The sequence below is a fragment of the Malaya genurostris genome, chromosome 3, assembly GCF_030247185.1.
Source record: "Malaya genurostris strain Urasoe2022 chromosome 3, Malgen_1.1, whole genome shotgun sequence".
Lineage (NCBI taxonomy): Eukaryota > Metazoa > Arthropoda > Insecta > Diptera > Culicidae > Malaya > Malaya genurostris.
In genome coordinates this window covers 240001529-240028882 of record NC_080572.1, presented here as the reverse complement: position 1 = coordinate 240028882, position 27354 = coordinate 240001529, and the positions used below count along the sequence as shown (strand labels likewise).

Here is a 27354-nt window from a genome sequence, read left to right as displayed (position 1 = left end):
AAACATTTGAAAGAAACCGAAAATAAGAAGATGAAAATTTACGTACTGTTACGACCGAGAATTGGTCAAATAAAAATGAGTGTAAATAGTTTCAATATTTCATTAGAAATTCATACCATATCTATATTCCAAATTCAACTCATACAAAATACAGAAAACAAATTCAGGTCCAGGTTCAGAATCCAGATGGTCAGAATGAATCCTAGAATTCGAGTCCAAAATCTTGTTCAGAATCCCGAGGTCAGATCCAGAATTCAGATTCATGTTCGGAATTCAGGTCCAGAATTCTGCTTCCCGGTTCAAAATTTAGGTTCAGATCCAAAATTTCTGACAGGAGTTCAGACCCAAAATCTAGGCCTGGGGTCAAAACTCATGCTCAAAGCGCACGAAAATCTATGTAGTCCTGTCAGTAGTTCAGGTCTATAACCCAGGTCCAAAATGGGTGCCTAGAATTCGGATCTCGATTTTCGCTCAAGAATCCAGCTAGTTCCAGAATTCATATCCAGAATTCAGGTGAAGAGTCAAAAAGGTTCAGCACCTAGTTTCAGGTTCAAAAATTCTGTTAGGAGCTGATCCGGGGTCAGAATTCTAGCCCAGAACCAAAGTCCAAGCCCACACACCGAAAAAATTTGAATAATACAGATGACTTAATTCCTCATACGATGTAATTCAAAACGACCTAATCTGTCAAATGACGGAAAATTCCATATGTAATGACTTAATGTTAGACTAAGAATTCCGGTCCAGAATCGAAGTCCCGATTTTATGTTCACTCTGCACTCAGATCACAAATTCATGTTCAAAGGTTAGGTCAAGTTACTCAATTCAGATTCAGAGTCCCAATTATAGTACGGAATCCTGGTCTGGAATTCAGATCTTGGCTTGTACTATGTGGCTCTATGTACAGAATCCAGATCCAGATTCAGAATCCAAATAAAGAATTCTGTATCAGTTTCACAATACAGAATCACGGTCCAAGGTCAGAATGCAGGTCCAGATCTTAGATCCAGAAACCAGGTCTTTATTCCCACAATCCAAGTACAGAGTACAGATGAATCCAGCTGCAGCTTCAGAATCCCAAGTCAGGATCATGTTCCGGGTTCACGAATCTGGTGAATTTTCAGTTTCTCTGTCATTTTTTTTGAGTCAACATCTTGTTTAGAATCCTGAGTCCAGCTCCAGAATCCTGCTCCAGATTTAGACCCCAAACCTTCATCGAGAGCTCAAGCCAAGAAATCAGGTTCAGGTCTAGAATCCAAATCCGTACTCAGTATCCAAGTATAGATTTCTGCCTCAGGCTCAGAATCTCTGTCTGAATTCTGGTTCAAAAACCATGTCCAGATTCAGTATTCAGATCCAGAAACCTTTTCGGATATCCAACTCCCGGGTTCTGATTAAGAATCCTGATCCAGGTTTAGAATCTCTGTCAATAATTTAGTTTCATGTTTAGAATTGAGGAATCCTAGAGAATTAGGTCCAGAATCCAATCCAGGCTCCAAGTGCAAAATAGATTTAGTTTCGGAAACTCTGTCAGAAGTTCAGAAAACAGAATTCAGGTGCAGAATGTAGGTTAAAATCTCTATCAGGAGCTCAGATTCACAATCTAACTCCAGGTCCAAAATCCAGATCCATGTTCCGAATATAAGTATTGAATACTGTTTCAAGTTCAGAATCCATATTCGGATAAAGAATCTCTTTCAAGAATCCTGATTCAGTATTCTGATTCAGAAACCTTGTTCGATAGTTCAGTATTCTAATTTAGTGTTTAGGGCCCCGATATATCCCAGATCTAGATATCGTTTAATTAGAAACTTGAAAACTACCAAAAGAGCCGCTCTGACACAATACTCCAAACATGGAGGGTATGCTCTGCGAAATCGGTATTTAAATAAATCAGATATACAAAAAAAAACGAGAAGAGTTGCCTTGCAAGTTATTTTAATAATTTACAACGTAGGATGAAGTCTAACCCAAGAGCTTTCTGGAAGCATGTTAATGAGCGAAGAAAAGAATTTGCTTTGCCATCGCAAATGCAATTTGGAGATCGTATTGATTCGTCTACTCAGGAAAATAGACAGTTGTTCTCGGAAAGGTTCGCAAGTATCATCTTAAAGAAATGTTCAACTGGGTTAATTGATCCCTTTTAGTATGTCACTAGCTACGGGAGTATTCCTCAACTTATGGAAAGCTTCATTTATGTGACAAAAGAAATATAAACAACTACCGTGTCATTACTTGTATAAGCGCAGTTCCCAAACTATCACCGATCTTTCCTCCGCACGCGATATAATTAAACATTCCATCACAATAGCAAAATTTGATCGACTTGGTTTCGGTACAAACGTCCTTCGATGATTACAATAATATCCTAGGAATCGTCATCTTGTGGTTAAATTTGACGATTCAGTTTCGGAAAAATTTTTGCAACGTCTGGAATTCCGCAGGGAAGCCATCTCGACTCTTTGATCTTCTTGCCCTACTTTAACTACGTTAATTTTTCTCTGGAAGGACCGCGAATATCTTTTGCAGATGATTTTAATCTCTACCATGTCATTCATGTCAGCTCAGAGAACGCGACGTTTCTTCGGCGCCAAATGGTTATCTTTGCGGATTGGTGCAAATTGAATCACATGACCGTTAATTCAGACAAATGCTCGATCATTACGTTTACGCGAAAAAAAGTGCCTTTAAAATTCGAATACTATATCTCATGATTGGCGGATCGACGTGTATCGAGGATCATGGCGTTTTTCTTGACGAATAGTTAACATTCAAGCAACACACCAACTACAATGTTGCTAAAGCTTCTCGCTGCCTTGGATTCGTGGCTAAGCATTTTACGGATGTTTACTGCTTGAAATCCCTATACTGTTCACTCGTTCGCTCTACTCTGGAATATTGTTCAGTTGTTTGGAATCCTCACTATCTTAATGGCGGTAATAGAATCGAGTACTATTCGTAGATTCGTTCGATTCGCCGTTTACCTTGGACTTATGCTCATCCACTATCGAGCTATGAAAGTCGCGAGTTTTTAGTTGGCACCACATTTGGCTAAAATATCGTCTCTTTCATTGCCTGGAATGGAGCAATGAGCCGAGACCCAGACTGCAAGTAAGACGGGAGCTGTCGTGTGCTTCAATGATACACTCGTGCAAGAATATGGTCGTTCATTTCAATAAAACCCGTCAATACTCCCTTGATTTATGTTAAATACAAGGTATAATATGACTATTTTGAACCAATTTCTGCCTTTAACATCAAAAATGGTATCTATTTGAACGAAAAAATTATTGATTCCGGTTGATTTTATTTTATAACTATTTATTACATGGTAATTTTGAGAGAAAAAAAGTTATTTTTAACCCTTAAAATTTAATAACAAATAGAGTTTTGCAAAAAGCATTAGTTTTACGTCTGCCTGCCGGTTTATGTTAAACCATCAGTAGTAAGGTATATAACCAAATTAATTCTTCCCTGTCAAAAATCAATGGTATAACTGTTGACTAAAAACTGTCATCATCAAAAACTTTCTAACCCTATTTTCGAAACTCGGAATCAAACTCCGGTAGACTACGTGAAAAACGATCATCTGATCTGATATGCTATGTCTGCCGGTTCTGAAGAAAGTCAAAAATCTTTTCGTATCCCATTTTGACCACCGTTTTCCACTCGTTACTACTACTCAGTGCAACAGCACGAACGATGCAAATTCTCTATTTTGAATGTCATAAATTCATAGGAAAACCATAGTCCGACGGTCCGACAAAGGTCAGTCGTTATTTTTACTGCAAAAAAAAACCCGAAACACCGGCGGTGCGGCGAAAATATTTCTCTCAAATTTAATATCTCCCTGAAAGGTTCACCATTTTATGTCGGCCGAGTGACAATCTGAGGTGTAACGTGCGAACGATCAATTTTATAAATTGGAGCATGAATAAAAGCCCGCCTCACCGTTCAGGTCCTGACACGGTGATGCGTTAGTGTGATGTTAGAACGAACCATGTTTAACAAACCAAAGAGATTGAATAGTTTATGTGTGTGTCGGTGTGCGTTTAAATTGAGCAGATTCAAAGTGCAATCGTAGATCGCAGATGATCGCTGCGAAGAAATGTTTATTTTGTTGTCAGTTTAAACGAGACGTCTTTTGAGGTACTGCTGCCGCCGTTGCCGCCGACGGGGATGTTTGAAGGGTTCTGCTTTTGTTACGTTACGGAAAGTGAAAAGTTTATATATTTTTTGGAATCGTGTATTCACAACACATTAAAAGAAACCACACAGTATTTTGGCATTAAAAATGCATAACTCTTCACTATACGGGGCCGGGTGTCAATTAACGAATTAATTTTGAACGATATTAACTCAGTCATTTGTTGCTGGATTGATAATATTTAACAACCAATCGATTCGGAAACATTTAACTTAAACATGTACGTCGTTTCAGTAGTTCAATAGTATACAATTGAAAAATTGGTTTAAACTGACCTATATTTTCACGAGCCAATAACACCTTTCCATAATGATGTCATCCTTTCGTCCGATTTGCGCAGTATGAACTACCGCACAAAAGGGAATCTATGAATATATGCTTGAACACATTTCTGCTTTAGTTAACCTCTGGCCGCGAGCGAGGAAGATGTTTGTGTAGTGAGTTGAAGACGAAACTGAAAATTCAACCATTCGCTCGCTGGATAGTCGCTTTTGTATGTGTGCGGTGGGTTCAGTATAGTATAGTAGTATTTTATTTTGATTCTCCGGTAACTAGCAGGCCAATTTAGAACTATCGGCGATAGATTTTTCGGACCTAATTTGAAGCGGACTGTTTTACATGTTTTCTTGCTTATATTACTGTTATAGTATTATCAAACACTTTTCGAAGATTATCGTCGTTTTTAATGACGGATCAATAAAATTACACTGAGTTTATTGAGTTTGTTTTTCGATCAAAATAAAATCTTTTTTTTACATCGCTTTTTATAAAATGAATAAGTTTGTACGTTCTTTTTCTTGAAAATTATCATTATGATATAAAATCGTTTGTCCAGCTTTATATCTTGATGCAAATTGATCTTTCAAGTAACTTTGAAATCATCATAATTGACTTCCATCTAAAGGATGTTTTTCAAAAAATTTAAAATTTAACAATTAGTAGAAGACATCAAAATAGAATAGAATCATTTGTTCTTAAATAATCTAATTGTCAATTTCATCATTCGCAAAAAATCTAAGTGCTTAAAGTAGAGTAAGTCTGTGATTAGTCACAATTCAGTGCATCCATCATTATTTTCAGTGTCCCCGGGGAACGACCAAAATGGGTAAAGCCGGGGTTAAAGTAAATGATATACAAAAATAAAAATTTTATTTTTGTGTTTATTAAGAGAACCTTAGAATTATTTCATTTTTAATGTAATCGTGCTCGGTCGTGTCTTGCACAGAACCCTCTAATTTTTTTTTGTTGGTGGGAAAAGGAATGAGGAGAGGGGGAGGGGTTTTGTTTGCTTTTCACACTCTGTCAATGAGTTCGTCGACGACGTTGTTGTTGGTGGAAGCATTGTTGTATCCTATTTTCTTTCAATTTTTCCAAGCGTTAAAGTCGTTGTTAACTGGGATAATGGTTGCAGTTGCTAAAGCTGTTTTATTCTTGTTAAACTCTGTCTCAGAAGTACCGGGGCCACTTGTTCTTGAGTGTAAATGTTTTCATGTGCAGTTTCTCGCTGGTTTTTACGTAGTGAACTACTTTCTAACTATATTGACATGGAGCCAGTTGATTTTCGTAGATGACCAGTGATTTCTATGGGATCTTTGTGTTTGGACCAAAGGTAACATAAGTGGGTATAGCTATCTTTAAACACATGCGTGACAAATGTACGCCATTCTGAATACAGAGTAAAAAATTATCCTTTTTTTTAAGAGAACGATATTCTCATGTTGCAATATAATTATTCAAATGAAATTATCTCTATTAGAAGAAGGCAGATCTCGTACACGTACTTCTGACGATGCGTCATCCATTTATATACTCAAATCACTTTCGAGGCGAATTTTTAAAGTTATTCGGTGTTCTTGTTTCGTTTTAGAAATGCACGAATCGTCGATTAGGAGTTATTTCGTAAATAAATTGTTTATGTCGAATCTCTGGAACTAAGAAATTTGGTTTCATACAAATATTTTTTCTAGATAACACAAAATCTCTAAAACTTTTGGCATGGAAAAATGAGTTCGATTTAAAAAATCTCAAAGGTCCCAAAGTCGATATTTAATTTTTTTTTAAATGATTCACACATTTTAGGACATCTGGCAATCAACAATTTTTTGCCCTCAATTTTGCGGTATGATTATGCGAATTTTAGAAGTAATGCGTTTTTTTATGCGAATTTTTGAGGTTATGCGAAGTTTCAAAATTATCCGATTTTTTATGCGATTCATCCTTCGCATAAAAGACTTGATATTTTGTTTCACTTAATTCTTTCGTGCTCAACATAGTCCTTTTTGCGACTTTTCTTGTTCAAATTTTCAATATTATTCAGCTTTTTATGCAATTGCGCGGTGTTGTTATGTACATTTTCGAAATTATCCGTTTTTGAATGCAAGTTTTCGAAATTGTGCGTCTTACCATGTCTCAGAAAGGGAAATAATGTCGAGATTGGATGTTATCTCGGAAACAGTTTTATATTTCTCTATGGGACAAGAACTGTCGAAAAAATCTGAAACAATCGTTTCTGGGATTTACACCAGATTCTCGACATTTCATGCATATTTCGTAAATCTTAAGTCCTAGGGTCAATTTTTTTTATTGAGATTGTAGCAGATCTCGGCGTTTCGTGACTGTTTTAGACATTTGTAGTACAACTCTTTTCTTTAAATTATATTATTAAAAAAAAGTTTCTTAGTTTGGTGTTTTTTTCTACTCGAATTTTAAGCGTTATTTATTTTTCTATTCGCAAGTTTTCCATGTTTTGCGGTTTTCTTTATCGATTCCAGTGTACACTAAAGTTATTTTCAACGAATTCAATTCAATATCAATTCAATATCTTTGCAGTTCCCATAAAATTGAATGTTTTTTTTTTCAATAATAACATATTTAAAGGCCCACTGCTTCAGCTCTAAGATGCCAAGGGTATTTTCTAATCTTGATTAACGACTAACTTAAAACTAGGGTATTATCATTAGGGTAGTGACGTATTCCGGTCGCAATGGTCGATTCTGGCAGATTCAGTCTGCAGCTGGCGATCGGCAATGGTCGGTGAATTGAATATAACACGAGTGTCTTCCTGATGACGTTTCTACGTAGCAATGGGTCCGCGAGAAACATCCCCAAGGAAATTGAATGTTAACAAAATTATTAGTTTTGTTCAACTGAAGTAAATGCACTTAGTTTAGATCGACGTTCATGAACTCTTGCAGCAAAGTTCCAAGTTTTTGAATCGAATTTTATACTGCCTAAAGTGCATAGTGGTTGTATTTGTTCGCCCCAGTGTCATTTGTTTGCTCTTTTCTATACCGTCTAATTGTTCGCAATTCTATATTGTTGTTTTTTTTTTTGTTTCTATCGTCCGTCTCGGATGAGATGTGAATGCTCCTCTGAATCTCTGACCTGGGTAGCCCCAATAGGTGTTTTAATCACTCTGTGATTTGGGACAAGTTTAAAAAGTAGGCTTATTTTGAATAATTTTACGAAACCCTAATAAGAAGGTGGTGGTGATCGCAATTCGTACGCGTCTTTTATCACCTTTTCTCGTGTGGTGATTCATCATCAATGCTATAATTGAAAGTTTTTCGCTAATTAATGTTTAAAGTTTTCTTGGTTTCAAATGCTGTTTAAAGATGTTGATTTGTTTTTAAAATGTATATTCTGAATCATGTGAGAACCCGAATGAGGTCAATCGAACCAACACAAGTTCGCACTAAACAAACTGAACTTTTGCTTCATCAAGTGTCCCGATAATGAGTTTATACAACGAAAAATTTAGGTGAAGCTACGTTTGTACTTCTCAAAACAATGAATTCAAAACAATTTCAAGTGTTAATTTACTATTGCTCTTTGATGAAACAAAATACTGTACAAGCTCAACATAGGCTTCAAAAGCGTTATCTGGAATCGCGTTTGATAGCTGAGGCCGTAAAGATGTTAAAAGATAGTGTTAAATATGATCAGTATCTAACGGGGAATCAGATTGGAAAATTGACATGCGAATGCAATTATGTAATGAAAACCGCGAAAATGTTACCGCAGAGACGGGATACTGATCATATTTTCAACTAGCTCAAGGCGGTTCTACGTCTCAACAAAGACTAAAACACAAATCGTTGAAAGATAGAATGTTTACAATTATGCATGAACATTTGACCACGAGAAATTTCTTTCCAAACAGGGTGCCGCTTTTACTCACAGTCGATAAAAAACAACAGCGTGGTGATGATTCAAAGTAGTGTTTGGTAATATTCACAAGTAATGAATCAGATTTTTTTGCATCAATATGGAACAATGGTTGAAACATGGATCCATTACTTCACTCCGGAAGAATTCAAATGATCATCATCTGAGTGAATTGCATCCGGTGAAAAACGTCCGGAGCATCCAAAGACACAACAGTCAGCTGGGAAGATTATGGCTTCAGTATTTTGGGAGGCACATGGTATTAGCTTCAGCGACTATCTTGAGAAAGGTAAAACACTCAATAGCGAACACTACATAGCCTTGTTAGACTGTTTGAATGCAAAAGTCAAGGACAAACGAAAAAAAAATCAAATCATTCTACAAGCACGACATCGAGATGTTAGAAAGGCATTGGAATGATTGTATGGCTCTTGAAGGAGATGATTACATTGATTAATAAAAATCTATTTTTTACAAAATAAATCTTCTTTTAAATCCGCCTAGTGGTGTAATGATGCCTTTCTCATATTACTTATTTTTTCTTTCAAACTTGAATGAAATCAAAAATTTTATTCTAATAGAAACTTCTAAAACCTTTTCAATTTTCAAACAGTTATGTCAAGTTAATATAGATTTACATGTGGCAATACTGCACGATATACAGAATTAAACGAAGCACGATGTGTGCTAGGCGGTGGTGTTTTCTTCTTCCGTACCAGTACGTACCGATGCGTACCGGTTTTGCATCATTTTGTATGACACTTTGAAGGTTTTGTTACTCAACGCCCTAAAATTTTGGAACCGGAAGTCGGATCTGGATGAAATTGTACAGCATTTTTTATGACGCTTCCAATTTGAATCATGATTTGTGAAAATCGGTGTAACCATTGCTGAGAAATCGAAGTCAATTCTATTTTTGGAACTTTTCTTAATTATTACTGGTGGCACTAGTAATCCCAAAAGTAGATTTATATATCCACTGACTAACCAGGTCTGCCAACTAGATGAATTTACCTGTAAATTTTGTAAACTTTCGCCATCACTTTCGAAAAATCTTCATTCATTCGAAATTTTTTCGCTTATCGCGCTGTAATACTGGAATCGGTAGTTAACTTTTCGATGATTTTATTGAGAATTTCAAGATCTTTTATTTACACAGACATTTTGTAATCTCGACGAACTGAATCGAATGGTATATGTCGTTCAAAAGTCGGTCCTCACAGTGATTGCATAGCCTTTCTATATGATAAAGACAAAAAGGGCTTTTCCTTGTGAGTCACACGACTTATTGAATGCTGTGTTATTCTGCTTAAAATAAATTTTAATGATGCTCGTATTTATTATTATTTCTGTGAAAATGTTTTTCTGAGGTAAATTTTAGAATGGCCACTTGAAAACAATAAACTTTAATGGTTAATTTGGGTAATGTTGAATACCTCAATATCTACTGATCAATAACGCAACCCCAATTGATTCTGATGAAACTAAAGGTTATGGGAATCATTTCACGTAAAGAGTTAAAAACTTAACGATTAAAAGGATTTTGTAATTAAAGACTGTACTGGAGACAAGGAGCCCTTTCATTTGTGTAAAACTTTTTTATTGCATGAATAAAAATTCATGGAATTTTTGTTAAAACTAGTTTAGAGTGTAATGTTTATATGTGTTAAATTCTGACGCAATCTGCCACGTGATTATCGAAATGATTTCCAAGTAAGAAATAGTTTGACAAAAATTATGGTCGCGGTCGTGGGAAATCCAGACCAGTGCTACAGGTGGATCACGAAACAACTGGGACTCAACCATTCGACCGTGTCCCAGGTTGTAAAATCCTTCAACGAGACCCCGCGGTAAATTGGTAGCGGAAAAATTGGAATTTCGTGAACGCAAGGCAGGTGGAGAATTATTTCAAATGCAAGCCGAACCTTTCGATTCGGGGCGTAGCCAAGAACTTCAGTTCTTCTGTCCGAATTGTCCAGCAGGCGGTGAATCCGGATGGGCTTTGTGCCTTCAGGGCAAAGGAGGCGCCAAATCATATCAAGAAGCTTTATCGCAAGCGGTTGATGTGACCGAAATACATCACAATAGACGATAAGACGATCATTAAATCAGTCACTAAGCAGGTCTCTGGCCTGAATTTTTTCGTCGACAAGTACCACCTGGATGTTCCGAAAAAAGAAAGTCGACCAATTCTTCGAGAAATACTTGATGTGGCAGGCGATCTGTGCGTGCGGAAAACTCAGTAAGCCGTACATACCGACCGGCACTTTCAATATAAAGAAGAATGCCTCCGAAAGCGCCTGCTACCTATCCTCTGGTCCCACGAAGGTGACACTCTGACTTGACGGGATTCGGCATCGTGCCAATACACAAACTCGGTGAATTGGAACAAGATAGAAGATGTTGTTTTTGTATCGGAGAAGGTAAAACCACAAAACTCGTCAGAGCTTTGCCTAATAGTAAAATTCTGGGTGATTATGAAGAGTCAGCTCCGGAGAACAGGCAAGGTCTGTCGAAATGCGACTCGATCAAAAGTAGGTAGGTCGATAGATCAAAGAAAAAAAAAGCAACTGTATTTAGTGATATAAAAAAACGATTTATTAACAAACGAATACAACGGATTGCGTGTTTAGTGTGTTTTGTATTGCTGTGTTTCGCTTCCTCTAATCTCACACGAAAGAAGTTATGTTAGGAGGAGGGAGTGAGAAGCTAAAGCCACTGCGAGGAAAAGATTAACTGTTTGCGTTTGAGTTTGTACTGTCCGGCCCGGATCCGGTATAGGATAGTGAGGTCCATGGAGACGACAGCGACGATCCTGGAGTTGGCGATGGCGACGCCGGCCGGGGAGATGCCGATCGACTTGGTGGTCCCAGAATCAGCCCACCGAGATTCCCAATATCGTAAGCCAGTTCCTCCGGCGTAAGTACAGTTTGAGGTACCGGCGATGGTGATGGGCTTTTGGTTGCGAAGATAAGTCCATCGAGGTGACCGATTTCGTAGATCATTTCGTCGGGTGTCAGACCTCTCGGGATAGGAGATGGGGTTGGAGAGTGAGACGGTATGATAAGTTTCGGGAGTGATCGCGGTGACAGAGACAGTGAGTCCGGTGTTGATGCGTTCAGGGAGAGGTTCGGTGAGTGTATCGGTGTGAAGTGGGTGGTAGGAGAAGGGATGGAGTTGGGTAGCGGTGAAACTAATGCATCGACGGAGGTCACGTCCGGTAATGAACCGGAAGACAGAGATGCGTCGGAGTGTTGAGATATTGGAGCAGCATCTACGCTGAGTTCGTCTTCCTTAGATTGTTCTATCGGTAATTCTTCAACAGGTGAAGGTTCTGGAGTTGACTTCAGTCTGTCCTCAATGATTTCGATATTATCTGAACGGTTACGGTCGTTACGTTCCGAATCTAAGCTGGATCCATTTATAATGTTTTCAACTTCTTCGTCATCACTGTCGTAGTCTTCCAGTTCCAGATGACTGGTCATGTTTTCCGGGAATTTTTTAATCCATTCAACGTAGTTAACTCGATGGTTCAAGATTCGAATCGGCGATGCGTTTCTCTCTCCATAGAACGCATTTTTCGACAGAGTGTCATGAAAGCGAGCATCATCTCCTCTTTCGTCGGTTATTAGCAAGCTTGGAATGCCAGACGAAATGGGAGTCGATGGTAGGAAATAATTCGGTGTCACCGGTTTCGGTGGATCTATTTTAATCTCGTCCAAACTATTGATGTAATCTTCCAGTTCGGTTGGAGACACAGATATTCGCTGTTCGCTGAATTGTTCCATGAATGTTTGATTGAATTCGATGGGAGTTACACTGCGAGCCTCTCGTTTCCGTGTGCGAAAACGTCTGCGTGGGCTCGGTTTTCCTCCAGCTACGGAAGGACTCTGGGAGCCCTTCCGGTCGGCACCACCAGCGCCAAGATCGGTTGCTGTAGTCTTGAACGACGGCTGTTTTTCTGTTGGCGAAAGCACAGGTCGCACGGGTGTGTGGTCAACATGCAATTCTAGACTACCGGAAGAACTATCGAGTGATGCAAGAGAAACACTTTCGTCCTTACTTACATTTCGATCAGCCGGGACGGCAGGGGAGGATATGGACCGATCTTCATCGGATCGAGCAGGGACGCCTTCGACAGAACCATCCTAAAATTCGAAATAAGATAATTCATGATTAATTCTAACCTATCGAGCGAAGGGAAGGGATGGGAATTTGGGACGTGAGTACTCACTGCATTTGACGAGGCGTTTAAAGCAGCAGATCCTAACGAAACGATCGGTACGGGAGATATGGTAGGCTCTCTCGAATCGCTCGGTGGAATTGAGGCTATCGACGATTGTTGACTTTCGTGTTCGGAAGTAGACGAATTAGATTTATCCGAAATCGGAGATTGTAGCTGACCTGCTGAGCTTGCTCGTTCGTTATTCAAAAAATTGTTAATACTAGGTGTCAATGATTTGGATTGTTGAAGCTCCGAACGCTCGGATGCTTCCGAGTCATATTCTTCGGTTTGGATGATCACCTCCCGGAACGCTTGGGTTCTACGTTCTTCTTCAAGGAGAAGTGCAGTCAGATCACTTTTTTTCCTGGTCCTTTTCAGTGCAGGATGATCAGGGTCCGGACTGCCGGAACGGGAACTTAGATTCGATGGAACAGATTCGCTGGTTGTTAGTAAGAGTTCTTTTGTTAAATTGGGTATTTCAGGAAGGGTGTTCCTAGAATTGGACCAATTAATTATTTCCTTTTCCTCCGCGTCATCGCTGTCAGGTTCCGTCAGAGACTTCGATGGTGATTCTGTCATTCTTCGTGGCTCTTCGTTTTTGTGGATGACAGAAACTTCTTCCTGTTGGGCTAGCGCACCAAGATCTTCGAAATGATCATTGGGAACATTGGATGGTGACAGAATTTGGCTATGCTCATCATCACTGCTTGTCAGAGACGCTTCCTCCGGAGTCGATTCCGGAGAAGCGCTCTTCGAGTGTAACCTCTGATTTAGTTGCTCCAATCTATCATCTTCTTCAACATCCAACCCGGTAGCTACCACTACAGATTCGGATGGTGATTCCGTTTTTCGTTGCTGATATTCGTTTTCGTGCATTGCACAAAGTTCTTGGATAGGGCTGATTTTGTTTTTTGAAGAACTTGGATCTTGATAGTCATTCCGGCTGTACACCAACGGTTCATAATCTTCCATCTGCGTCGCCTCGTCATCTTCGAGTCGGGTTAGTGCTTCCAATTCTTCCGAACGATCGTCGGAAACATTGGACGAAACCGAACGCTTCTTGATGGTTCGCCTGAGTTCATCGTCACGGTAGATGGGTCGGAATTTTTTCGAGCTAGCCCGTGAATCTTCATCGTCTAGCAGGATTTTCGGAATGTCCCGCAAGACAGTGGAACCTCGCGAAGAAGTCGGATCCGGACTAATCGCTCGGCTTAACGATCTAGATCGAATTTCTTCGATGACAATCTCTCGTTCGGCAGATTTTCGTTCCAGCTCCTGCAGTTGTACGTTCAACTGGTCTAATCTTTCGTCTTTTTCGTGACTTTTTCGCTCCAACTCTCGGATCTTCACATTTAACTGGTCCAGTCTTGCTTCATCGAACCTCTCCACACGGTAACCATCTTTGTAAACAACACCGTCTTGTGCGTAGGTTAGTCCGTCTCTGGCACCTTTCGGTGCATCATCGAGCTTCTCCTTCAGCAGTCTACGATATCGTTCAAGGTCTTCATCGATCGCGGTCGTTCTGGTAGAAAATTGATCCGAAATGTAAGCTAAACAGTTGACTAAATCCATCACACCAACGCTGGCCACTAGAACTGACAAAAAGACACCCATTTTAGTGCGATTGGAGGAAGCTACACCGTGAAAATCTCAATTTTCCAGTTATGTAACACCAATCAGTGGTTGCACAATCGTCACTCGCGCCTTTTCAACACAATGATTTCCGCTCCCGCGTAAACGCCCACGGTCACAGTTGTAGATTGGGGCTGGTTTTCATGCTGTCTGAGCGGTTATCCTCCGCGCGTTTCCAAACAGAACTTTCCAATTGAGTTTTGTATCAACTTGGTCAGGAAGGTAAATGTCAGCCGGGGATCAATGAGCAAGCGAAGCTAATTACCCGGACCGATGACAAAAATGAACTAATCGGTTCGGACTACGATCGATTGAACTCAGATGAAGTGTTACTGATACGGCGAAAAAACGAATCGATTTCGATCAAACACAACGAGCACAAAAAAAAACAAGACTACAACTATAAGACGAACAGCTGCCGACTGACATTTATTTGAGTCGAGTACCGTCTGCCGGTAGCTGAAAGGATTTACCTTTTAGTCGGGAAGGGCTTTAGGCGGCGACGGACCGGGGGAACAAAGAACAACAGCATTTTGGCACGCGTTTTGTTGATCATGTAATTGCTTTCCGATCGATGATTCACAGCTCGATTCTGTAGGTAATGTTTTCCGACGAGAAGATCGTGTTTAGTCGCGAATGTCAAGTACGAGGTTGAACTACTTTTTTGTGGGAAAACAAACCGAAAATAAAAGGAGTAGAAGCATAAACAGAACGCTACAGACGGAGCATGAATCGCACCGGTGCATGACAGAAAAGGATGCCGTGTATTGCATCCAACAAAAAAAAGCCGTGAGCAGTTTCAGAGCACTAAGGTGACAAAAGTGACGATTGATTGCTTACGTTATACTCATAGCAGGCTATGAGCAAACAAATTTTTCTCAAAGAGATCAGTAAAGGCTATGAAGCCAATTTCCTTCTAGACCGCCTACTGTGATCCCTGTGTCCGTGCGGAATAGTGACAGCTGTTTTTCGAGAGCATTTATTATTGTGTATTATTGTCTCTATTATGCAAACAAATATATTATATACCAATATTGAGCACTCGGACTAATGCCATAAGACATAACAGTAACCCACTATCGTGCCAAACAAAATGTTACTAATTCGAAAATCTTCGATAAAATGGATTCAACGTGCACCCGAGCTGCCAACTATTTTGTTTTAAATATCAGTATTTATCGTAAAAATACATTTGTACCACATCTATCTCGAAAAATGTATTGAGGGCGGACTGGTTTTGAGAAAAACAAAAGTTTAAAGGTCGCACCACCCGGTTGAACTCTATGCAACAAAACACAAATTTTTTTAAATCGGTATTTATCTCTACGAAAAATCAAAAATCGGTATTTTAAGAGAGCATATCTGTACTTCTGTATCGACTCCAAAAATCGGTATAGTTGACAGCGCTGACGTGTACACGCTTAGAAAAAGTTACTCAGAGTTTGAGTACTAGTTACTCATTTTCAAATGATACATGGAAACGTCAAAAATTGAGTAGTTACCATCAATAATAATGAGTAACTCTTACTCTAAATTGGAGTTTAACGCAAAAACTCGTTTTATGTTACTATTCGCAAGATCAGTCTAAAAGTTGTAATAACCATTTGTAGCAACAGGTTCTATTTTTTGTTAGTGAGATCGCGTATTTCAAGAGTCGCTATTTCATGAGTCGCTTAACACAAACGGTGTTGTGTCTGCAAAAACCACTGTCCTCTTGGTTGTGCCATCGACGCAGTTATTGTGTCCAGAAGGGATTCGTACTGTGCTTCAGAATGGAAACAAATATGCTCAAGTTATTTATGAGGAACAAGTGTCTGATTGGTGTCTGAGCAGTACTGACATGTGTGTTAAGCTACGATTGACACACTACTCCAAGCGATCGCCACTTGATATGATATCTCGGGGTTAGAATCAATTGTAAACGGAATAATAAATAAACACAGTATGATTATTTTATGTATTGCGTGTCAATTACTTAAAATTTTAATACAATACAATTTAAAAAAAAAAAAAAAAAAAAAAAAAAAAAATCATTCAGTAATAGCCGTTCAACCGAGAAGGTTGTGTATAGAGGCGTACAGTTTAATAACGCTGGTTGGTTTACACGCGTTAAATACGACAACGGTTGAAGTACAGGTAGAAACCTGTTGGCAGCAGCCGTTAAAACGTATAGTCGTGCTGCATAAGAGAGCCCTAGTGCTGGGCCAAGCTGGTGAAGGAAACAACAAAGGGCGTTTCCCAAACTCTACCCAGGCCGCAATATACAGCCACAAGTGCTGAGCAGGAGAGTGCAAAGGCACATCGAAGAGGAAGAGTGCAAAGGCACATAGAAGCAGGAGAGTGCAAAGGCACACCGGTGCGAAGGCACTTCGGTGCAGAAGCATATCGGTGCGGAGCACTAGGAAGAAGCAGACAAGACAACTCGGTCTTTCCACTGCCATACAACACGCAGGTATACACCGGTGACCTGCGCTGGTTACAGCTGGCGAAGACGAAAGCAAATCGGAATTCGAGTGGTGCTGGATGTCAGGTAGCAGTAGCATCACATCATATTCTATCGCTACAGTGAGCTTCAGCATTGTATCAACGTCCAGATACATCCAACAAGAACATCTAGAGCAACGAGGATCTACACGGCAGTGCAACGGAGATAGACAACAATTTCAAGGTAGAAGTTTTTTCTTTTCCTTTTGATTGAGTACTGTGTAGTGTTGGTTTCAAATTTTATTTTAAAGTTTAGTTAAAAATTTTAATGTAATGGATGAATCCATGGACGTAAATCCTAGCATGAATCCGATACCCCCACGAACGAAAAAATATCAGGAGAGCTCTTCTGGGCCTTGGATAGTCTTTTTTAGACGTATATCAAAGCCATTAAACATTTTTCAAATTAATAAAGGTTTGACATCACGATACTCTTCAATCAAAGAGATCATAAAAGTAAATAACGATAAAATTCGTGTTGTGGTAAATAATTTGAAACACGCGAATGATATTGTCTCTTCGGAACATTTCAATAAAGAGTATAAAGTTTACATACCCTCCAAAGATGTCGAAATTGACGGTGTTGTTACCGAAGTGAGTCTTTCGGTAGATGATTTACTCAAGCATGGTGTTGGTCGTTTCAAGAACTCTATGCTTGAGGGTGTGAAAATACTGGAGTGCAAACAACTGTACTCAGTAGTTCATGAAGAGGAAAAAAAAGTTTATCGCCCATCAGACTCGTTTCGAGTGACATTTGCCGGGTCTGCGTTGCCGTCCCATGTCTATGTCGATAAAATTCGCCTCCCTGTTCGGCTTTTTGTTCCAAATGTAATGAATTGTACGAACTGCAAAAAATTCGGCCACACAGCTACTTACTGTAGTAATAAACCAAAATGTATTAAGTGTGAAGGGCCTCATAAAGATAATGATTGCAACAAGGAAATTGAAAAATGTATTTATTGTGGGGAAAGTCCTCATGAGGATATTTCAGTATGCACTGCATTTAAAGTGCACAAAGACAAAATTAAGCTTTCTTTAAAAGCACGGTCTAAGCGCACATATGCAGAAATGCTTAAAACGGTCATTGATGTCCCCCCTTTGGAAACCGAAAACGGGTTTTCAAATCTAGAGGAACCAGAGAACTCTGACTCTGACGAAAATAGTGAAGGTAATTCGTTTATCACTACCCAAGGGTCAGTTAAGAGAAAGAAGTCTTCCTCCAAATTACCAAAAAAGACACCTAAAATTTCATCTTCAAAAAAAGATCCCCGTGTTAAACAAAAAAAGTCAAAACCAAAGACTGTGCCTCCTGGTTTGTCAAATTCACAAACCAATCCAGGATCTAGTACAGAAAAAGATAATAATCCAGTGGGCTCCATTTCACAGCCACCAACAGGATTAATGAAGTTTTCGGAAATTGTTGAATGGATTTTCTCAGCATTCAATATATCTGAACCCTTAAAGACCCTCATAATGGCATTCCTTCCAATAGCTAGAACCTTTTTGAAGCAGTTATCAGCTCAATGGCCAATTGTCTCAGGTTTTGTATCTTTTGATGGATAATTTATCACCCGTCGCAAATGATTCAATCACTGTCCTGCAGTGGAATTGTCGAAGCATCATGCCAAAACTTGATTCATTTAAAATATTATTGCATAGTCAAAAATGTGATGTATTTGCTTTATGCGAAACATGGCTTACTTCAAACATAGCTTTAAATTTTAATGATTTTAACATTATACGTCTCGATAGAGACTCTCCGTATGGTGGAGTGCTTTTGGGAATTAAGAAATGCTATTCCTTTTATAGATTAAACATCCCTTCAACTTCTAGTATAGAAGTTGTTGCTTGCCAAATAAACATTAAAGGCAAAGATATTTGCATAGCTTCGGTTTATATTCCTCCAAAAGCACAAGTTGGACAGCGACAGCTTAATGAAATGGTTGAAGCCCTTCCTGCTCCACGATTGATTCTGGGGGATTTAAATTCGCACGGAATGATGTGGGGTTCCGTTTACAATGATAGCAGATCATCTTTAATACAAAACATTTGTGACAATTTTAGCATGACGGTATTAAATATGGGTAGCATGACACGGATCCCAAGACCTCCTGCACGCCCAAGTGCATTAGATCTATCTCTTTGCTCAACATCAATTCGACTAGATTGCACCTGGAAAATACTGCCTGATTTACACGGTAGCGATCATTTACCAATCATCATCTCAATTAGCAGTAGCAATTGCATTGCTACTTCCGCTAGTATTCCATATGATTTGACAAAAAATATCGACTGGATTAAATACCAAAGTAGTATCTCTAGTATTTTGAATTCAATGGAAGAGCTCCCTCCACTTGAAGAATATGACTTCCTCATTTGTTCGATTCTGGAGGCAGCAGAACAATCCCAAACTAAACGCTTTCCTGGGCCAACGACTAACAGAAGGCCTCCCAACCCCTGGTGGGACAAAGAGTGCTCAGAGGCTAAACTCGCAAAACAAAATGCTTGCAAGACGTTTCTAAAACGGGGAGGAGGAACTCCTCAGAATTTTGAAAAACTTATGGTTTTAGAAACCAAGTACAAGAGCATACTTCGAGCCAAAAAATGTAGCTTTTGGAGACATTTTGTCGAAGGTTTGTCAAGAGATACCTCAATGAGCACTCTTTGGAACACGGCCAGACGAATGAGGAATCGTACCGTGGGCAATGAGAGTGATGAATACTCGAACCGATGGATATTTGACTTTGCTAGGAAAGTTTGCCCAGATTCTGTTCCTACGCAGAGCATTATACGGGAATCTCCTCCAAATAATGGTTTTATTAATAACCCATTTTCAATGATGGAATTTTCTATAGCACTCTTGTCTTGTAACAATAACGCTCCAGGGTTGGACAGAATTAAATTCAACTTGGTGAAGAATCTGCCCAACCTCGCAAAAAGACGTTTGTTGGAATTGTTCAACAAGTTTCTTGAGCAAAATATTGTTCCACCTGACTGGAGACAAGTGAAAGTTATCGCCATTCAAAAACCGGGGAAACCAGCTTCCAATCACAACTCATATAGACCCATTGCGATGTTGTCCTGCATCAGAAAATTGTTCGAAAAAATTATTCTACGACGTCTCGACACTTGGGTCGAGACGAACGGTTTGTTGTCAGATACTCAGTTTGGCTTCCGTAGAAATAAAGGGACGAATGATTGCCTTGCATTACTTTCGTCTGACATCCAAATTGCCTTCGCTCAAAAGCAACAAATGGCAGCTGTATTTTTAGACATTAAAGGAGCATTTGATTCAGTTTCCATTGATGTTCTTTCAGACAAGCTTCACCAAAATGGACTCCCAGCGGTTATAAATAATTATTTGCACAACCTTTTGTCAGAGAAACGCATGCATTTTTCATACGGCGATTTGACAACATTCAGAATTAGCTACATGGGTCTACCGCAAGGCTCATGCCTCAGTCCGCTCCTTTATAATTTTTACGTGAATGACATTGACAGCTGTCTTGTAACCCCATGTACACTAAGACAATTGGCAGATGATGGCGTGGTTTCAGTTACTGGACCCAAAGCTATTGATCTGCATAAACCATTGCAAGATACCTTAGATAACTTGTCCGTTTGGGCTGTTCATGTTGGTATCGAATTCTCTGCGGAGAAAACAGAGTTAGTCGTCTTTTCAAGAAAGCATGATCCCGCGCAGCTTCAGCTCCATATGATGGGAAGAATGATCCAACAGGTTTTAACTTTTAAATACCTCGGGGTGTGGTTCGATTCCAAATGCACGTGGGGAGGACACATTAGGTTTCTGATAACAAAATGCCAACAAAGAGTAAATTTTCTTCGAACAATAACAGGATCTTGGTGGGGTGCTCATCCGGAAGATCTAATAAAATTGTATCAGACAACGATACTTTCAGTGATGGAATATGGATGCGTTTGCTTTCGTTCCGCTGCAAACTCTCATATTATCAAACTGGAGCGAATTCAGTATCGTTGTTTGCGAATTGCTTTAGGGTGCATGCATTCGACACATACAATGAGTCTTGAAGTTCTGGCGGGAGTTCTTCCATTAAAAGATCGATTTTGGGAGCTTTCATCACGCCTGCTAATAAGATGTGAGGTGCTGAATCCCATGGTAATTAATAATTTCGAACGACTAGTCGAGCTTCGATCTCAAACAAAATTCATGACAGTATATTTTAACCATATGTCACAGGAAATCAACCCTTCAAGATATATTCCTATCCGTGTCAGCCTCCTAAATGTCCCTGACTCAACTTTATTTTTCGATACATCCATGCAGCGCGAAGTGCGTGGAATCCCGGATCATCTACGTTCGACGGAAATCCCAAAAATATTTTCAAGTAAGTTCAGGCATATTGACTCTGAGAAAATGTTTTACACGGACGGATCGCGAATTGAAGAAGCGACAGGGTTTGGTATGTTCAACAATAATGTTTCGGCCTCATTTAGGCTTCAAGAACCTGCATCTGTTTATATAGCAGAGCTAGCAGCAGTTCATTATAGTTTGAGTGTAATCGTCACATTATCTCCAAACCATTATTTCCTCTTCACAGATAGTCTGAGTGCAATTGAAGCCATTCGCTCAAACATGACTGGCAAGACTGAACCGTTTTTCCTGGGCAAAATAAAACAGTGCCTGAACGACATATTGAACAATAATTATCTAATCACTATAGTCTGGGTCCCGGCTCATTGCTCCATTCCTGGCAATGAAAGAGCCGATATTTTAGCCAAACGTGGTGCTATTGAGGGTGAAATTTATGAGAGACCAATTGCTTTCAACGAATTCTATAGCTCGTCTCGCCAAAGAACACTTGCCAGCTGGCAAGCTTCTTGGGATAAAGATGATCTGGGTCGGTGGATGCACTCAATTATTCCGAAAATATCGACAAAGGCATGGTTCAGGGGCCTGGATGTGAGTAGAGATTTCATTCGTGTGATGTCTAGACTCATGTCCAATCACTACACGTTAGATGCACATCTCCTTCGAATTGGGCTCTCCGAGACTAATCATTGTGCTTGTGGCGAAGGTTATCGAGATATTGATCATGTCGTTTGGACATGCGTGGAGTATCGTGATGTCAGATCTCAACTAATAAATTCTTTGCGTACCCAAGGTAGACTATCCAATATCCCAGTTCGAGACATTCTTGCTTGTCGTGACCTTTCATATATGAAACTTATTTATCATTTCATAAAGAAAACTGGAGTTTCAATTTAATAAAGGCCCCTTTCAAGACTTAGTTCTGATCCCAGCTGCGTCCATGAGTTCAACCAATAGCTAAATTAGAATAAAAATAATGTAATGATACAAACAAACTCGAAACAGTTTATGAAATTATTAACAAAATGTCTGAAAATAACAGCTTATTTTATAATTTATAGAAGTTAATCGTTTGGTTCAAATAATATTTCCGAGTAGATTTCATAATTAATGACGAGTTACCTAAGATATTTAAGTAATAAGAGAATATGTTTTAATAAATGCAAAACGTTGTGACTATGTTAGAATTAAATTAGGATAAGAATATTATGTAAAAGTGATGCTACGGCGAAGAAAAACTTATGTAAACTGCCTTAAGAAATAAACGTATTTATGAAAAAAAACAATTAAAAAAAAATGGTATATGTGGAAGAAAATTTCATTCAGAATTTAACTAATTACTCTATTTTTGGCACATGGGCAAATAAAGCATTACTCAGTAAATGAGTAGATTTTACCCAAAAATCGTTTCCAGTGGAATAACTCAAATTTGAGTAACTAAGGAGTTACTCTAAATTAGAGTTGTTCCACTTTTTCTATAGATGAGTGGGATCTTACTCATTTTTGAGTAACTATTTTTAAGCGTGTACCTTAAATTGAAATGTCAAAAATTATTCAGCAAGATGCTCAAATAGAGGTGCGAACGTTTTTATAATGAAGTGTGTTGTTTATTTTCCCCAGAACAAGACCTGGCAACTGTTAATGCAGTTTCGGACCAGCTCATGAGTGGTTGAGAATGACATAAGCAAGTACAATTAGCTGAAATTGATATTTGTATTGTAGGGTCTAGATGATGAAACAAAAATCATCATTTATGTGGATTTTTTCAGAACTATAGTTCAACAAAATAAATTCAAATGTTTTGCATGATAAAAAGCATCATTCGAACAACATTTTGTAATTTTTTCTTGGAAAAATATTGAGAAATAAGTCGGTGAATAGGTATTTTTGAGAACGCTTCTTAAAAATCATGATTTGCGGTGTCCACTGTATCTCAGCGCAGACTAATCAAAGTGAACAAATCAAAGCAGCATAGTTAGAGTAGAAATTTTTCTGGACCCCAACGTTTCTTGTTCATTTTTTTTTATTTTTATTTTTTTTTTATTTTTGTTGGTTGTTTAAAGTGAAAACTACGATTTTTCACGAAAAAATCCGCCATTTTATAACTGTAAAACCTCCCCAAAGTAACAAACAACGAAAAGGAAAACGTAGGGGTCTGGTTTTTATATGTAGAAAGTGCGCAAAATTTGAAAAAATGGTTCAGTAGTTTTTTAATGATACACGGACTTTTAAATACACGGACTTTCAAAACTTACTTTAGAGAAAAACGCGTTTCTTTTTTTTTATAAAATCAATGGAAACAATTTATTACTCAAGGGAGCCCTCCCCTAGGGTCTAACATTTTCAAAAAATCATATTTTTTCTTTTATAATTTGTTAGAATGAAACATTTCAAGAATGTTTTGCCAAATTTTTAAGTCAATCGAAGCAGAAATTCTGGGTCTGTGTGCCAAGCTCTCACTTCTTCGCAGTATGAGATAAGCAAAGATAAAGGCCCATAACTTAATGGGCTTTGTTCCGATAGGCTTGAAAATTTCACAGCATATTATTGAAATGTTTTACTATCAGGGGGAGGGGTGGGGGGTCTAAACGATGAAAAAAATCACCATTTTTGCGATTTTTTTTCCAGAACTATCGTTCAACAAAATAAATTCAAATGATAAACAGCATCATTCGAACGACATTTTTTAATTTTTTCATGGAACAATCGTCGGTGAAGAGATATTTTTGTGCTTCATACAAATCATGATTTGCGGTGTCCACTGTATCTCAGCGCAGACTAATTAGAAGTGAGCAAATGAACGCAGCATAGTTAGAGAAGAAGTTTTTCTAGACCCCAACGTTTCTGTTTGATTTTTAATTTTTTTTTTAATTTTTGGTGGTTGTTCAAAGTGAAAACTACGATTTTTCAAAGAAAAATCCGCCATTTTGTAGCTGTTAAACCTCCCCAAGGCAACGAATAACGAAAAAGAAAACGTTGGAGTCTGGTTTTTTATATGTAGAAAGTGTGTGCAAAATTTGAAAAAAAATTGGTGCAGTAGTTTTTGAATGACGATGGACACGGACTTTCGAAACCTGCTTTCGAGAAAAACGCGTTTAAAGGTTTTTGTCTATAAAATCGAAGGAAACAATTAATCACTCCAGAAAGCCCGTAGGGTCTAAAATTTTCAAAAAATCATATTTTTTCTTTTATAATTTATTATAACGAAACATTTCAAGAATGTTTTGTCAAGTTTTAAAGTCAATCGAAGTAGAAATCTTGGGCCTGTGCACCGAACTCTTGCTTCTAAATAGATAAAGGTCCATAACTTCCAGAGTTTCGTTCCAATGGGCTTGAAAATATCACAGAAAATTCATCAAATGTTTTACTATAAGAAAATATAAAGAAAATAATAAATGATATTTCAAAATTGTTTGACCCCCCTCCCACCTTTAAATCTTGATCTAGATTGTCGTTTAAAAAGGGTTTTTTTAACCGTTTTAATTCAAACTAAATTAGTTTAATTTTCCAATAAAAAACGCTGCCAAACTTCAATATCGAGTCCTACACTGAAAACAAATTGACAAAAACAAACCATTTTTTTTTTAAACTTTGCTAAACTGAAATTCATTATCAACCAAAAATTTGAATAAATCTCAGTTTGAGAGCAGATTTCACAGAATACTGTTTGCCTGATATTTGCAAAAAGTATCAATAATGAACGAGGAAAAGTTTTAGTTAGAAACACTTTTCACCCTGACGGTTGGAAGGGAACATAATAACCTTTCTTAGGACGAATTTTCATTGAAGTTGAAAGTGCTGTTTTTTTTGGTGAATTAACTTTAAATTTTGAAAGTCGATTTTTTTTCAGTTGTAGGATTCGAATCGACGAATTTCGCGCGAAATCGTATTAGAAGTTGGCAGCATATATCAAAGCAAGCCATTTTGCCCACTTTATTTTTTCAAAATTGATCCCGACTATCTTTTAAAAAGAACTAGAAATTTTTTTCCAATGTTTTGCAATTAATTAAATTAAAATCCAGCAACAAATTTTTTTGCTGGTGATGTTCTCAAATAAGTCTAATTTTCGAATGAAAGTATTGAAAAAAACACTGAATTTCATTTGGATCCGACTTCTGATTCCGGAACTACAGGATGATATGAACAACGAAAACAAAATAATGACACTCATTTCTCTCGTACATGACTGAAATTTCCTCCTTCTAAGATTCAACTAATGCCATAAAAACTTCTTGTATTTCAGTTGGATCCGTTGGACTTTCGGTTCAGGAGATACAGGGTGGTTGTAAAAATGTCGTTTTCACGTAAATTTATCCGATTTTCAGATCTTAATAGGCGATGATCAGATACAATTATTTCAGTTTTACCGGTGTTCGGAATGTACCTAAAAATTTTATTTGGAACACACTACGATTTCTCAAGCGAGGCTACACACTGATTTTCAAAATCAAAATTCAATCCTTTAGGTAAATTTAAATGATTGTTGCTACATTGGCTTCCGATTCCGAAAATATCTGGTAAAGAGGAGCTCAATCGTTTTCTTGAAGAAGGCCAAAACGAATTTCATAAACAAAAGTTCAAATTAAAAGACTTATACAGGGTCCGGCACTCGAAGTGTAACCAATTAAAAAGGCCATAAATTCAGTTTGGAAAATTACTTTTACTTAATTCAAAGTACAAAATGTGTAAAAATAATACAAAATTCAGAATCAATTCACTTTTGCTCGATATGACCACCTTTTGCCTTGACTATGGCCTTGAGACGGTCAAAAAACGAATCGCAAGTTGCCGAATGTGACTTGCAGGTATTTAGGCCCACTCGCGGACAATAACTTTTTTCAGCGCCTCGAGACTGGTGTATCTTTTAGTTCGGACTTTGCTCTCCAAAATGGACCAAAGAGAATAATCCATTGGATTCGCATCTGGTGAATTCGAGAGCCATTGTGTGGACGTGATGAAGTTCGGAACGTTGTTTTTCAGCCATTCTTGGTTCACTCGAGCTTTGTGAGACGGTGCCGAGTCCTGCTGAAACGTCCATGGTCTGCCACCGAAATGTTTGTCTGCCCACGGCTTCAAAGCAACCTCCAGAATACTTTCCCGATAATATGTCGCATTTACCTTGACGCCAGGCTCGATGAAAACGATTGGAGAGCGCCCATCTGCGGTTACAGCGGCCCAAACCATTATCTGTTGCGGGTGCTGCCTCCTGGTGGCCAATCGATGACTCAAATTCTCGTATGAACGGTCGGTCAAGTAAACCCTATCGTTTTGAGAGTTTACGAATTGCTCAATTAGAAAAATTTTCTCGTCAGAAAATACAACGTTCGGAAATTGACCGCTTTCGGCCAAACGAAGCAACTTCTTCGCTCTCTCAAGTCAAGATTTTTTTTTCGCGTTCACTTTTGGCAAAGTGCTTTCTTGCGCTTGTAAACAATACAACTCCGAACTGTCATTTAGCAAATTTCTAGAGAGCTGATACCCGTGCGTCAGCTGCGCGAGCGGTCTGAAGTTGGTTACACTTCGAGTGCCGGACCCTGTAGTCTCACTAAATTAGTGAATTTTATTCGATTCGGGAATTTCAGAGTGATGAGCCGTCATAGAAGATGACGATACCAAAAAATATTCAAAGTTGGGCTACACAACTATTCCAATTTGTTCGTCATAATTATTCATCGCCATACAAACCGGTCCCTGATTACCCGGAATAATTTGATGGTTTCATACAACTTCACTTTTCGATCCGATTTGTAGTTTCGAATTTGCAAGGTAATAATGAGTGGTTGAAATTTAAAACGGCAGTCGATGATATATTTTCATGGGAACTAAAAACACCGTAGAATAAACACATGTGGATTGACAAAAAATGTATCGTCTCACTGCTAAGTGGATTAGGCACGTTTTTTACAACAAATGTGAAAATCATTCATATTACTGCTTGTGGATCCAATCCAAATCCTGAATGGGTTATGTTCCTGATTGTACAATATGCTTACCTTAGCAATTTCACATCCGATTTTCACTTACCAAAAATAACTGCAGTCATATATATCAAACTTTACATAATGTTCGGTAAGTTGTACAGTTGATGCTGGTATTATTATCAAAATAATACAAGTTCCTTATTTTGATAATAATATATCGTTCCAAATATTACTCTCTGATATTATTGTGCGGATAGAATAAATTGATTTGACGGTTACGTCACTTCTACGATTATATCTCCGAAACTTGAAGTATCAGCCATATGATCTTCACGCTCGATCCAGAATCCATCTGTCTTTCATTCAA

At 38.4% G+C, this 27354-nt stretch overlaps 1 protein-coding gene across 8 annotated transcripts in view; it reads right to left on the bottom strand.

Annotated features, from left to right (window-relative positions):
- LOC131435793 (four and a half LIM domains protein 2) overlaps positions 1 to 27354 on the bottom strand; it is a 412903-nt gene that overhangs the window by 116381 nt on the left and 269168 nt on the right. Inside the window, exons 1-2 of one of the 8 annotated variants that reach the window (XM_058603994.1) lie at positions 12609 to 14634; positions 12442 to 12522 (exon numbers count right to left, since the gene is read on the bottom strand). The exons of 5 other annotated variants lie outside the window; for them this stretch is intronic. In XM_058603994.1, coding sequence (XP_058459977.1) covers positions 12442 to 12522; positions 12609 to 14213 — 1686 coding nt within the window. In that variant the 5' untranslated portion in view covers positions 14214 to 14634. Of the gene's footprint in view, positions 1 to 10949; positions 12523 to 12608; positions 14664 to 27354 lie in introns of those variants that run through there. 2 more of the 8 variants (XM_058603993.1, XM_058603991.1) reach the window with 2 other exon arrangements.